The sequence below is a fragment of the Panthera uncia genome, chromosome B1 (assembly GCF_023721935.1).
Source record: "Panthera uncia isolate 11264 chromosome B1, Puncia_PCG_1.0, whole genome shotgun sequence".
NCBI classification, from domain to species: Eukaryota; Metazoa; Chordata; class Mammalia; order Carnivora; family Felidae; genus Panthera; species Panthera uncia.
This window is the reverse complement of record NC_064811.1, coordinates 56,465,363-56,477,993: the sequence shown is the minus strand read 5'-3', so window position 1 is coordinate 56,477,993 and position 12,631 is coordinate 56,465,363. Positions and strand designations below refer to the sequence as shown.

Genomic DNA, 12,631 nt, shown 5'->3' with positions numbered 1-12,631 from the left:
GTAGGATCCGTGATGGCATCTGGGCAATAAAATATATTTAGCCTTATTTGCATAATGGTAAATCTCTCAGACCTCTCATGGATTTTTCATACACAATGGGGTTTGGGTTTTATGAAAACTGACACAGGGGTCTGGATAACTGTCCATTGCCTACCTTCGCTCTTTTTCTAACTCTGCACATATGTGCACCAGCCACACACAGAGTATGTACACAAACACACAAATATTTCAAAATGAAAAAAATGTCCAAAATACTGCATAGGACATCGACATGGTAATACAATCAGCATCTATGTCTGGATATTACTATTATCAAAACATCAGTTATTCCCATTACATAGGAGCTTCTCCCTTCTTCCCCAATCTCTTCATAGAACAGTAAATTTCTCTTAAAGAAAGGGAAAAATGGATGCTTAGAAACATGGTGTTTTTAATCTGATCCAGCCCTCTGGCTTACCTTAGAGATTGTGTATCCGTGTGTGTGTGTGTGTGTGTGTGTGTGTATGTGTGTGTGTGTATGTGTGTGTAAAAATCACATTATATACAATACAATTTTTACAGAAAGCCTGGCAGCTACAAATAAGAGGTAGAACTACTCAAAACTATGTTTCCTGCTGCAGGAAAAAATTCATTTTCTTTACAGTAATTAAAAAAAAGTTTAAAAAATTGACAAAAAATAAGTTGCAGGTTAGGCCCCATAATTTAAACAACAAAATCTACGAAGAAAAATATTCTTCAATGTACTCAACAGATAAGTTCATTAAAGGGTTAAAAAAAAGTTGCATAGGAAAAAGGGATATTCCAGCACTTGCTACAATGATGGCAACAGTTTCTCTACAGGGAGTTAAGTACCTTTAGTTTTTCTTCTTTTGATAACTCTAAGATTAGGGCTTACAAGCAAGAGCAAGTTCGCATTGCAGCACTTTTTCCAGCCCTGGAAAGCTCTAGAAGCAAGAAGGGACTCTGCCTGGAGGTCAAGGTTTATTCTACCAGGCAGACAGACAAGCCAGTAAGCACAGCTCCAAAGCTAGTTGTAAGTTCCTTCAATACGTTAAAAAGGTGTTACAAAATCCTTAATACTTTTGCCCTCTGCTTAATAAAGGAAAAGGACAGGGTCTGTGTGTGTCTTCAGTGACAGAGGAATTTGGTTGTCAGAGGACACATCTGAAAGTGTGAAAAGAAAAGGGGATTCTTCAGATGTTTTTAAGGAACAGTGCAGTATGGTCTTGACTTTACCTATGCAAGAGAGAAGCAGAGTGAGCACTATATTATTTGGCCAATGACCAAAACCCAAAACAAAACAAAAATTAAAAAATAAACAACCAGACAAAACCCCAGAACATTAACAACAAAAACTGTCAATTTTAAAGAAAGACAAACAGGTTACAATGTAGTTTCTGTTCCCTTGCTCCTCCAGAAATAATCATTGTCTTCAGGCTCAAGTTCTATCCTAATTTGAGGCACAACTTTTACTGGAGTTCTAGGAGGACTGGAGAAAAAAGAAAAGAAAGGAAATAGTAAGTAAATCAGATTTCCTTTATCATGTGTCAAATATACTTCTGCACTGTGCAGAAGCTGGATGGGTCTGTCCTTTGTTCTCTTTAAAATACTTATCTGCTCTTTCTGTATTAAACACAAACATTCTTAAATGGGAGGAAGGTACCAGAAGAGTCAAGAAATTCAAGTAAAAAATTTCTTAAAAATTTCATACCTAGGTTTCAAAAAAAACACACACACAAAAATCAAGAAGAAGGACGGCCATGCAGGTGATACTGTGAGAAATTAAAAGGACAAACAGACTTACATGAAGAAAATATTTATGAGTTTTGCTTTTCGGAAAATCAAGGAGGGTCTGAGGTCTCTGCAGCCGTGTTAAGATTAGGGAAGAAAACTACTGGAGAGCTGCCAGCAGTTACCCTTCAAACAGAGATGATGCGGAAGCAATAAAAGCAAATGTGAGTCCTGGGCTTTACCTTAATGACAATGAAAGTTCCATTACTTCGCAGTATAGTAGGCCTCGTAGAACACTTTCTACATAAAAGCTGGGGAGAGGTTCGGGGATTGGGTAAGCGATTTCAGATAACTTGTAGACAGGACAGGAAACAAGGTATTCTGCCAATAATCCACCATGGGCTACATTTCTGAGGGGCAATCATCCCATAGAACAATGTAAAATACCGAGTTGTCCTTTACCTTGGCATACCGAGTGACTGAAGGAAAGGAATTTTATCAGCATGATGTGTGGCGTTCAAGGAATGTTGGTGATCTTTCTCCTGGAAAAAAAAAAATTCTTTAAATCATAAACAGCAGACTTAGGGAACATATAAAATTTGAGTAAAAATAAAAATTGTCATAAAAATTGATGCATTACAATGGGAAAGAGAAAGGCATACTTAGACAATTTCAATAGACACCGTATTGACCTAAGAATCTAACTAATGTGATGAAGATAAAAATCTGTTAGCTTCATTTCCTCTGGGTGAATACAATGGGATGGACCGCTGTTCTTTTTGGTGAGGGGGTAGGAGGCCAAACATTTGTAGAGGATCTACTTAATGTCTTAAGTTTTGCCCTTGGATTTCCTTTCTTCTTCGGCATCCACAGTTTTGCCCTGCTGTTATTCATGGGGGGAGAAGATTTTGAGGAACTTAATTTTCCTGCACCTCTACTAACAATTTTGTTCTTTCATGAATTATAAAAGACTAATATGGCATTAGAAAAGATTTCAGTTAGAATGATCAGAGATATTTTGCTTAAGTAAATTTCTAATTCATATCAATTGTTCCATGCACCTTTCTAATGGATTTCTGAGAGAATGAATAACAGCTACCACTAAAAGAACCATTTTGCCATACAACTTTCTTCATGAGCCTCCAATTCTAGCTGGTGGTGTTTTTTATTTATTTTTTATTTTTTTGCAGCAACCTTTAAACTGTACTTAGAAGGGCTATCCTAGGTCATGATGCCAACAGAAGACATACGTGCCGTGTCCCTTACACAGTTTTGTTTTGCTATGAATGCATTAATAAAATGAAAAATGAAGCCAGAATACAGTTTGAGAAGCTTGAATTGAAAAACGAAATATTAACTAAATCCTGTTAATGGGACTGAGAAGAAATTAGCCTCAGTTACATGTCATGGGTTACAGACTGGGCATCAGAGCTGAGACTGCTTTAATTGTTCTTTAAACCCAGTGTGGCAGCCAGCTTCCAAGATGGCCTCCCAGCCTTCCTGTTGCCTCCTGGCATTCATGTCCTTGTGTCATTCCTTTCCATGTTGTACCAGGGTTGGGTGGCGTGTGACCCTTAGAACATGGCAGAAGTGATGGCATGTCACTTCTGAGATTCAGTTATAAGAGACTGCAGCTTCTGCCTTGGTTTCTCTCTCTGTTCTCACTGGGCTTGGGGGAACCTATATTACGGGCATCCCTAGGGAGGTGCCCATGGGCCAGGGAACTGAAACCTCCTGCCAATGGCCTTGTGCATGAACGTGGAGCTGATCCCAATTCCCATTGTCTTCAAGCTTAGCCCCCGCCAAAGGCTTGTCTGCTGTCTCACGAGTCGCTAGAGCCAGAACCACCTAAATCAGCTGTTCCTAAATTCCTGAACATCCGGAACTATAGAAGAAAATATATATTTGTTGTTTTAAGCTGCTGAATGTTTTGGTAATTTGTTACACAGCGACAGGAAACTAATATGCCCAATTTTCATAAACAGTCATTCATTTCACACTTTTCTTGGCAACCTCTTCCTGAAGTGGAAGTGGCATTGTCAAACAGAAGTCAAAGTGTCTCAACTGTCTTTTTTCCCATAACAGATCAGTAAACTTTGAAGTACATCTGGATCTGAAAGAATACATTTTCTTCAAATGAGAACCCAAAGGGAAAGTAGTTTGGAAGCAACTGCTACTTGATATTGGAAAAGCTTGAGCTATTCACTAGTGTAACTTCGGAGGTTTTCCCCTCTTTTCAAGTGGCCTGTTAACTCAATTACAAAAGAAAAGATGGTATGTTGGAAACCGTTACACCTTAGTCACCAGGCTATTGCCCCTGAAAAACCAGTCCACTTAAAAAGGTGTTTTTAGGGGCGCCTGGGTGGCTCAGCTGGTTAAGCATCCGGCTTCGGCTCAGGCCATGATCTCACAGTTTGTGTGTTCGAGCCCCGCGTCGGGCTCTGTGCTGACAGCTCAGAGCCTGGAGCCTGCTTCAGATTCTGTGTCTCCCTCTCTCTCTGCCCCACCCCTTCTCATGCTCTGTCTCTCTCTCTCTCAAAAATAAATAAACGTTAAAAAATTTAAAAAAAAAAGGTGTTTTTAAAATAGCAGGAAAGGAATAAAGAAATTAGGAAGAAAATGTACTATGTCTTATAAGTAATACCTGAAAAGTTTTGTTAATATTTTATGATTGCTAATTTAATTGAAAATAACAATTATTCCAAATTCTCAATACGGACAACTGATTTACTGATCATTTAGAGGCCTATGATGCAATTTCTCTCTTGAGCTCATTTGGTCATTGGCTAAAAAAGCCTAAGGAAGACAAAACCGTAATAGACAGTGATGTAGTACTATAAGCTGCAATTCTAAATACCAGCAGAAAAAAAAGAAAAATCAATTAAAAACATGGTTACGAGTTTAGCAATTGAAAGAAACTGGTGAGAACTTGGGTCAGAGAAAAGACTACCAAACAAAAACTTAGAAGGTTACGGATAAAAGAAAGAAGAGTGAAGCTCAAGGATGTAAAAAATGGAGTTTTATAATAATGAAGTATAAATCTTCAAATAGAGAAACAGGAAGAAAATAGAGGGGAAATTAAATGATCATTCTAAAGATTTTTCTCTGCAAGTACAAATCATATTTGAGCAGTCATGAAAGAGGTTAGTTGTACTCACTGTCGGAAGGTTTGCTATCTCTTAGGAAAGGTTGCTGTTCCATGATGTCCATTGGAATTTTAATACTTGGAACTTTTTCTGAGTATGGGCAGTCAGACTGTGAAAGAAATTTGTAACAGTTTTTAGAAAGTTTTTACAATACAGCCCTTCTTTACCTCCCAGTACTGATCAAATCTATCATAGTATCATTCACATTGTCTAAGGAGAAAATACTTTGATATAATCATTTTCACTTGCTAACTTTTCAAATTCTACACATTCTCACATTTGTTTTCCTCTCTTCTGAGTCAATGGAGTTAATTAAAACTACAACCACACCAAATAGATATCACTACAAATTAAAACAAGTGTAAAGCTTACATAAACTGGATTCCCAATCATCAAATATCTATGGGTTTGTTACATGTATAAAGAAAATAATCTCAATATGAAACATTAAATCTAGGATAGGAAACTTCCTGGACTATAACATGGGCTTACAATTCTTGTTTCATTTATGCTTTCTGATTCCATGTTCAAGAAAATGAGGACTCATCTTTCTTTCCAAGACAGGTAGAAGACTAACATTCATGATCAAGGAGCCCTGTATGTACAGTTGAAAATAAACCTCTCCCTCTTACTCTAATACTCTAGCAAAACTATTTTATAGTTAAAGTTTCATTTCAATTTGCTCGTACCAAATATATTTGAAAGCTTAGCAAAACATGAGAAAATAAAAATCGAAAGGAAGGTACTAGGGAGCTATTCATGGGGCTGTTTAAGAAAACAGGTCACCATGGGGCACCTGGGTGGTTCAGTCAGTTAAGTGTCCGACTTTGGCTCAGGCCATGATCTCTTGGTTTGTGGGTCTGAGCCCCATGTCAGGCTCTGTGCTGACAGCTCAGGGCCTGGAGCCTGCTTCGATTCTGTGTCTCCCTCTCTCTGTCCCTCCTCCACTTGAGCTCTGTCTCTCAAAAATGAATAAATGTTAAAAAAACAACAACAGGTCACCTAAGCCAAAACTATAACAGATTTTCACAGGATTACCACCTTACTTTTTTTTAAAGAAATCATTATATTGAATCCAAGTCTATGTTTAGACTGAAAAGATAAAATCCATCCCTTAACTGAAACTACCAGAGATGGCCTTTAGCAGAAAGATGAGGGGAGGGGGGTAAGAACTAGAGATCAAAGAAAATAAAGAAAAAATAAACCTTAACATACAGACTACTACATACATTGAAAATTCCTTTAAGGTGAGTCTAAAGATGGTAATAAGCCACCATATGGTTTTAAGGGACTGAGATATTGCATTTAAATTGACAAAAAAAAAAAAAAAATGAAGACGTCACATGCATGTACCTTTATGTGAATGTCAAGAAGGACAAGTTTTAACCACAGTATTTCAAACATTTCCCCAAATAATAGCATTTATGGATGAACAGGTTGGAAGCCAACCCTTAATCATAGCCTACAGGAAGGTCCAAAAATGACTGAGTGGCTCAAAATATTGGCAAGCCATAATTTTTCACTACTTCTGCTCACAAATGTGCTGTAACCCCCATGCCCCTCTGTGGCTCTCTATATCCATGGATCCTAGCATCCATGATTACCAGGTGGACACTAGGAGAGTCACCTTCCAGATAAAGAGCCCCCAAATAATAAGCTCAACACACAGAACTCACTACACACATGTACTCAAATTGCCTGGTTGAGTTCACTAAGACAAATACACAAGCTTGTTGTTTTTTGGTGGGGGTTGGGGCAAGAAGAAAAAGAGGAAAAGAAAAGAAACAAGTAGCATACATTATCTTCAAGAAATCTGTTGGAAATACAGAGCTGGAAACAGTAAATATCATTAATAAAAGAATAGCATTGTTTAAATAAAATATGATCTGTTGAAAATTGAATCAAAGAATTAGAAGAACTTCTCAGGAGCTCATTTGATACAACTTTTGAACTAGAGAGCATAAATTTAAAACATCCCCAAAAGTTGACAGTTTATTATTTTTTTTCTTAAAAACTATTAGAGATGAGGATTCTACAACATTATTTTCTATATTAGTTATATGTAATAAATTTTAAGTTTGGTGTCCATGTATATAAACTGGCATACTTGTTTTGAAAATTCAAGATGAAATATTACTTTAATTATGTCAGTATTTCAAGTGTTCCCTTTTTTGTCTTGAGTGGCCTAGAAATTAATTTCAAATTTTGATTTCTATTGAATGTGTAAACATTTTTTAACCATTCTTTTTAACACTGCACCCTAATATGTACTGCAATTTAAACACATTCCCTTTTTCTGTCATCACTGGAAACAGAAAATCTATACACCTGTTCTCACTGAAGATGGATGATGACAGTCACAAAACTTCCCTCGGACTCTTTTTCTCTTTAGCTAAATGTGCCTCACATATTTAGACTTTTTTTTATTGGATCAATTTATCTGAAATCCAATTGTGTCTGTTGCCTTCCTTCACTGTACTATTTCTAAATTCTCCACAAAAAATACAACCAGACAGCCTGACCAGCTGGAAATAACCAGACAGCCCTGGATCGGAGTTTTGGCTTTGCCACTATGGCTGTGTACACTCAGAAAAATGACTTAACATTTCTCAGTCTAAATTTTCTCCTGTAAAATAGGAACAAAAACATACACTATAAGGAGTTGTTATGGCAAGTAAGGACAAGTATGTATGGTCAATCAAAATGATCAAGTACAGAGTAGACAGCAAAACTTAACTATACTCCCACTTTAGAATACTTTACCAGGGACCAACTAGAATTTCGATACTGTACTGTGTAAAATCCAGAAAAAATCTTCACATAGAAAGTGTCATTTTGGCAGTCCTTTATCCCAGGCTACTGGGACAACCTCTGTGTGTGTGTGTGTGTGTGTGTGTGTGTGTGTGTGTGTGTGTGTGTAAAAATCCCAGCTTTTCTCCTAGCACTGATTACAGACCCCTGCTGCAGCACCCATGAAATGGTCTCCTAAACTAAAGATGAAAAAATGGGCAATAGTTTTATTTCTCTAACCTTAATCACCCAATTGCAGGAGGATCATTTGGACTACAAAACTGACAACTACAATTCTGTAAAACGACCCTAGGCTCCAAGACCCTTTCCTTTTCCTTGAAGGGTCACAGAGAAATAATCTTCAAGTCCAATGTGAGGGTAAGTACAACAGCAGAGGACTTTGGTTGAGTGCCTACTCAAATGGATACATAGATCACAGGAGGTGAGGTCACAGGTATTTGTCTACATCAGGCTTAAAATTACATAAAACTGAGTTATTATCTCAAAGTTAAACCCTGGATTATCAATAGTAAAGCAAATACATTTTACAGCATTTTGAAGCAAATTTTCTTTTTATCTGTGAAATGGGAGATTGGAGTTCTTTAGATGTGGGGTTTTTTTTTGTTTTTTTTTTTTGGTGGTGGAGGGAGTCATTTTATTGCTATCAGTATATTAATGGCTATAGAAAGACTTCAGAAAATATAAAAAAAAAACTAAAGAAAGAAAATAAAGGGCAAAGGAAGACTGGCATGTAACACAGCCAGGTAAATTCTCTGAATTCATCTCACATAAAGTATAATATATATATGACATCCATAAATGTCTCACATTTATTTGTTTAGCATTATTTTGGAATTTTGGAAAGCCTTACATCATCATTGTCACTGTCCAGACTTCCTTTCTTCTTTTTCTTTTTCTTCTCATCTTCCTTCTTTTTCTTGTCCTTTTCTGGAATGACATCATCGAGGAAGCTGAGGTCATGTTGGGAGAAGAGGTAGTCCATGCCTTTTCTGACAGCTACAAGTGCCAAGATCTACAAGGACAAATAAGAAAGTAGGAAAGAAACAAGGTCAGATAAAGTCATAGTGAGTATCGACACTACTCTATCAAAGGCAGTAGAAACTTATAGAAGGCGAGAATATGACAGAACTCATCTTGCTTATATGGATTTATATTAAGTGGACCATAAACATCTTCTTTATGGGGAACCTGGATCATAAAAGTACTAAATCAAACTCACTTTGTTCACTGAAATGTATGATCACATTCACTTAGAATTTCAACACGAAAGGATTATTTTTTAAACCATTTTCTTCCATGTCAGATTTTTAATAAATGGCTGAGAGTTTAAAGGGAAAAAACAGCCTACATATGATTTCTAATTATTCAAAATTAAAACATTATGCAGGTTTTTGAAAATCAAGAAAATTTGTATGACATACAGTACACTAAAACATCTTCAAGGTACTAATAATGAGACAGCATTTGAGTACGCACAGACCACTTAATCTACTGGGTGACTTCAATCACTATCATGACCTGAAAACTTACTGTGTGACAGATGTCGTGCTAAACTCTTAGGCGGTATTTTTCTCATTTATTCCCACCACAAACTCAAAAAGTAGATATTATGATCTCTATCTTACAAGTGAGGAAACTGAGGCTTAGAGACATCCAAAATCACAAAGCCAGAAAACAAAATACAAAGGGCCCCCAGCTGTCTACCTCTAAAATCGGTATTCTTAAAATACGTATCTTTGATTCTATGAGTTGCCCTTGAAGAGTAACTTGTAAAAGTACATTAAAGATGCCTTTGCTCAAGAATAAAATTAGTATGTACTAGGATATAGGAGTCATGACTGTCTCAAATTAAACAGTTGGGTTTATCCACATCATGCTCTCTATATGTCCATTTTTCATCTCCGGGAGAAATTAACAACATCTACCCTACTGATATTATACTATTGCTTTGTGATCAAACAAAACCTCTGGAAAAGTAAAAAATACTTTATACAGATAACACATTTATTATTATTATTTACAGCATCAGCATTAAGTGATTTACTGGATACATTTCAAATTTATGCAGACCTTACTTTGTTTTTCCTGCCTGTAGCAAAACTAATAGGTAGACTATACCAATGGGCAAATGGGAGTCATTTCTCACACTCATTGTGTTTTCCAGTAAGTTAACAGAGTTTAAGGGGAAAAAAGGGATATAAGTGAAAAAAAAATATGACAAACATCACTAGTATTTTATATAATTTTTTTCTTCCTCCTTCTTTTTGTTTTCCCTTGGAGAAAAAAAAATTTACAAACAACAAACACATGTAAGATAAATTAGGGGCACCAGGGTGGCTCAGTTGGTTAAGTGTCCAACTCTTGATTTTGGCTCAGGTCATGATCTCACAGTTTGTGGTATTGAGCCATCAGGCTGTGCACTGACAGTGTGGAGACTGCTTGGGATTCTTTCTCTCCCTCTCTCTCTGCCTCTCCCATGCACACACACACACACACACACACTCTCTCTCTCTCTCTCTCTATCTCTCTCTCTCAAAATAAATAAATAATACTAAAAAAAGGATAAAATAATAATCTTGGGTAAGAGTAAGAGGATTTTCATAAAAAATAAAATATGGTCTGTGTATGAAAATTCTGTGGGAGAGACAAAGCAGACTGAGAGGCTGGCTTGGTGACTTGTTTCAAGTGTACACATGTACATTTTCTTGCAAGAAATGGAAAGTTATGGTAAAGTATAAAATTTAGTGATAAAGCCAAAAATAGACCTAGCATTTCCTTTTTTACTTCTTTCACTTGTACTTCTAAGTGCAATGTTAGTTATGTTACCTTGCTTCTCATCATCTGAGAGCCCAGACTTACCCTTAAACTTAGCATGATGCAAACCAGCAAGCAGTTCAAAAACTGCACTTCTCACTCCATTTCTTCCAAGTCACTGGATGACCTGTCAGATGCTGCCAAACTTGCTTTCTTATTATTTGGACTGAAATGTGTTATGCTTTGTTATTTAGACTGATTCTAGTATACAATATTTTAAAGATAACTAATGTGCACTGATGTCTACCTAATGTCAGGCACTGTGCTCTATACTTAATATTTATTACTGATGCTCAGAGTAACAATACTAATGCCATGCCCATTTTACGAACAAGTTAATGGCAGCTCATGAAGGCTCCCTGATCAGCAGAAACCAGTGCTGGGATCTGAACTCAGCTGAGTCCGACACTAAAGTCCAGTGTAGATGACCACAGACATAGGAACCTTAAGTTACAACTGATCAATTCAAAGTTATTTGGTCAAAGCTGGAAAAGAGTAGAACCACACAGAGAAGACATATATGTCTTCTACATTACAATAACAAATGATATTGGTATGACTTGATGGGTAGGCTCAAGGAAAGGAATCCCTACCATGACTGGGAAAATGATAGCAGCCACAGTGGACTTGAGGATCCAGAGCAGGGCTAGACATAACACCTGCAGGAAAGTGAACAGGTGGACTCTGCGCAGGGGGACATGGCGCAGGTAGATAAAGTCTGGCTGATGCTTCAGGGGCATCAGAAGCAGCTTCAGACGATCCATGAACTGGGGAGGGAAGAAGAGAGTACAACTGTATTACTTCAAGAGCTGATATGCAAACTCATTTCCACAATGCCTAACTAATGATTAGTGATTTATATACTATAGTTTAGGCAAGCAGTATCCCTTCCAGAGGACATTGGTCAGGGAGTGCAGAAATTTAGTCCAGCACAGTGAGACATAAGAGGAGTCTTCCGATTCCTATTACTTTGCAGGAATGTGATGTAGATATATGAGATAAAGTGGCTACCAAAGAATAAAGTCACAAAGCCAAATATAAATTCTAGATGCTCATCTCTTCCTTTCTATTTTTACTATCTGAGTCTCGGGAGAGAGGATCTTGTGACTAACTTCGTCATGATGTGCTGAAGGAAGACATGTAACTCATGTATCTTACTCTGCCTCAGTCACCTTACCTGAAAGAAGAGAGGATGCTACTATGCATCTTATGCATTTAAGGGATGTTTCAAGGATAGAAAGGAAGCATCCAACTTGAAAATGGGAATGCAATGGTATTTTCGTAAATTCCACACTATTTATCTACGGCATAACTTAACTAATAACGTGCATAACTAATGTCCAATTCACTACCATTTCTTTTCAAAGAAAAGCCATAGGACTTTTATAGTGAGTTTCAGAGTATCAACAACCAGATATTTGAACCTAGGGGAGGCTATCACAGTGCTGTGCAGAAACAGGTACTGAACTGACCACCGAGCATCTCTGTGCCAGGTACTGTGCCTCAAAGCTTAACTGCTGAGTTTACGTTGATGATGATGAGAAGAATGATATTTCAGTACCTACCATAGGATCTTTCAAATAAAAGATATTCAGTAAATAGCTGCTGAATTGAATTATGATGTAATAAAACTCTGAAACAGTATTTCTGCTTTCTTTCTGGAGGAAAGGGAGAAGTGTAGAAGTAAGGAAGACTGTTATGGACAAGCTTCTCAGAAGCTATTTGCTATGTAACAAACTTTCTTTCTCCATCCAGGCCTACTTTTCATTGGAGGGGGCCTTGCTGTTTATAAAGATTGTGTTACAAAATTTCTTGCTAAATCAAATCTTGCCAAAAGGTCTGAAAGAGGGAGAATAGGGAGAAAAGTGAAGAGAAAAGGCAATAGGGGCAATAGCACTGCTGAATTTAAGAGATCCACTAGCTGTCCCTTTAGCAAAGGTTTTTTTCCCCATCACTATGAAATTCTTGATTTTTTTTGCCTTCTGTTTAATTTAATAAACATGTAATGAGCTCCAATCATCAGTTAAAGACATAAAGTCTAACTTCTGATCTAGACTGACTTATTAAGGCAAAAACAAAAACAAGAAAGAAAGAAAGAAAGAAAGAAAGAAAGAAAGAAAGAAAGAAAG

The 12,631-nt window shown here is 37.0% G+C and overlaps 1 protein-coding gene across 1 annotated transcript in view; it reads right to left on the bottom strand.

The window, feature by feature from the left end:
- Positions 1-1,401: 1,401 nt before the first annotated feature.
- SLC4A4 (solute carrier family 4 member 4) overlaps positions 1,402-12,631 on the bottom strand; it is a 306,906-nt gene continuing 295,676 nt past the window's right edge. The window contains exons 22-26 of the mRNA XM_049630606.1: positions 11,096-11,269; positions 8,539-8,700; positions 4,890-4,986; positions 2,194-2,273; positions 1,402-1,489 (exon numbers count right to left, since the gene is read on the bottom strand). Of these exons, the coding sequence (XP_049486563.1) occupies positions 2,230-2,273; positions 4,890-4,986; positions 8,539-8,700; positions 11,096-11,269 (477 nt within the window). The 3' untranslated portion in view covers positions 1,402-1,489; positions 2,194-2,229. The remainder of the gene's footprint in view (positions 1,490-2,193; positions 2,274-4,889; positions 4,987-8,538; positions 8,701-11,095; positions 11,270-12,631) is intronic.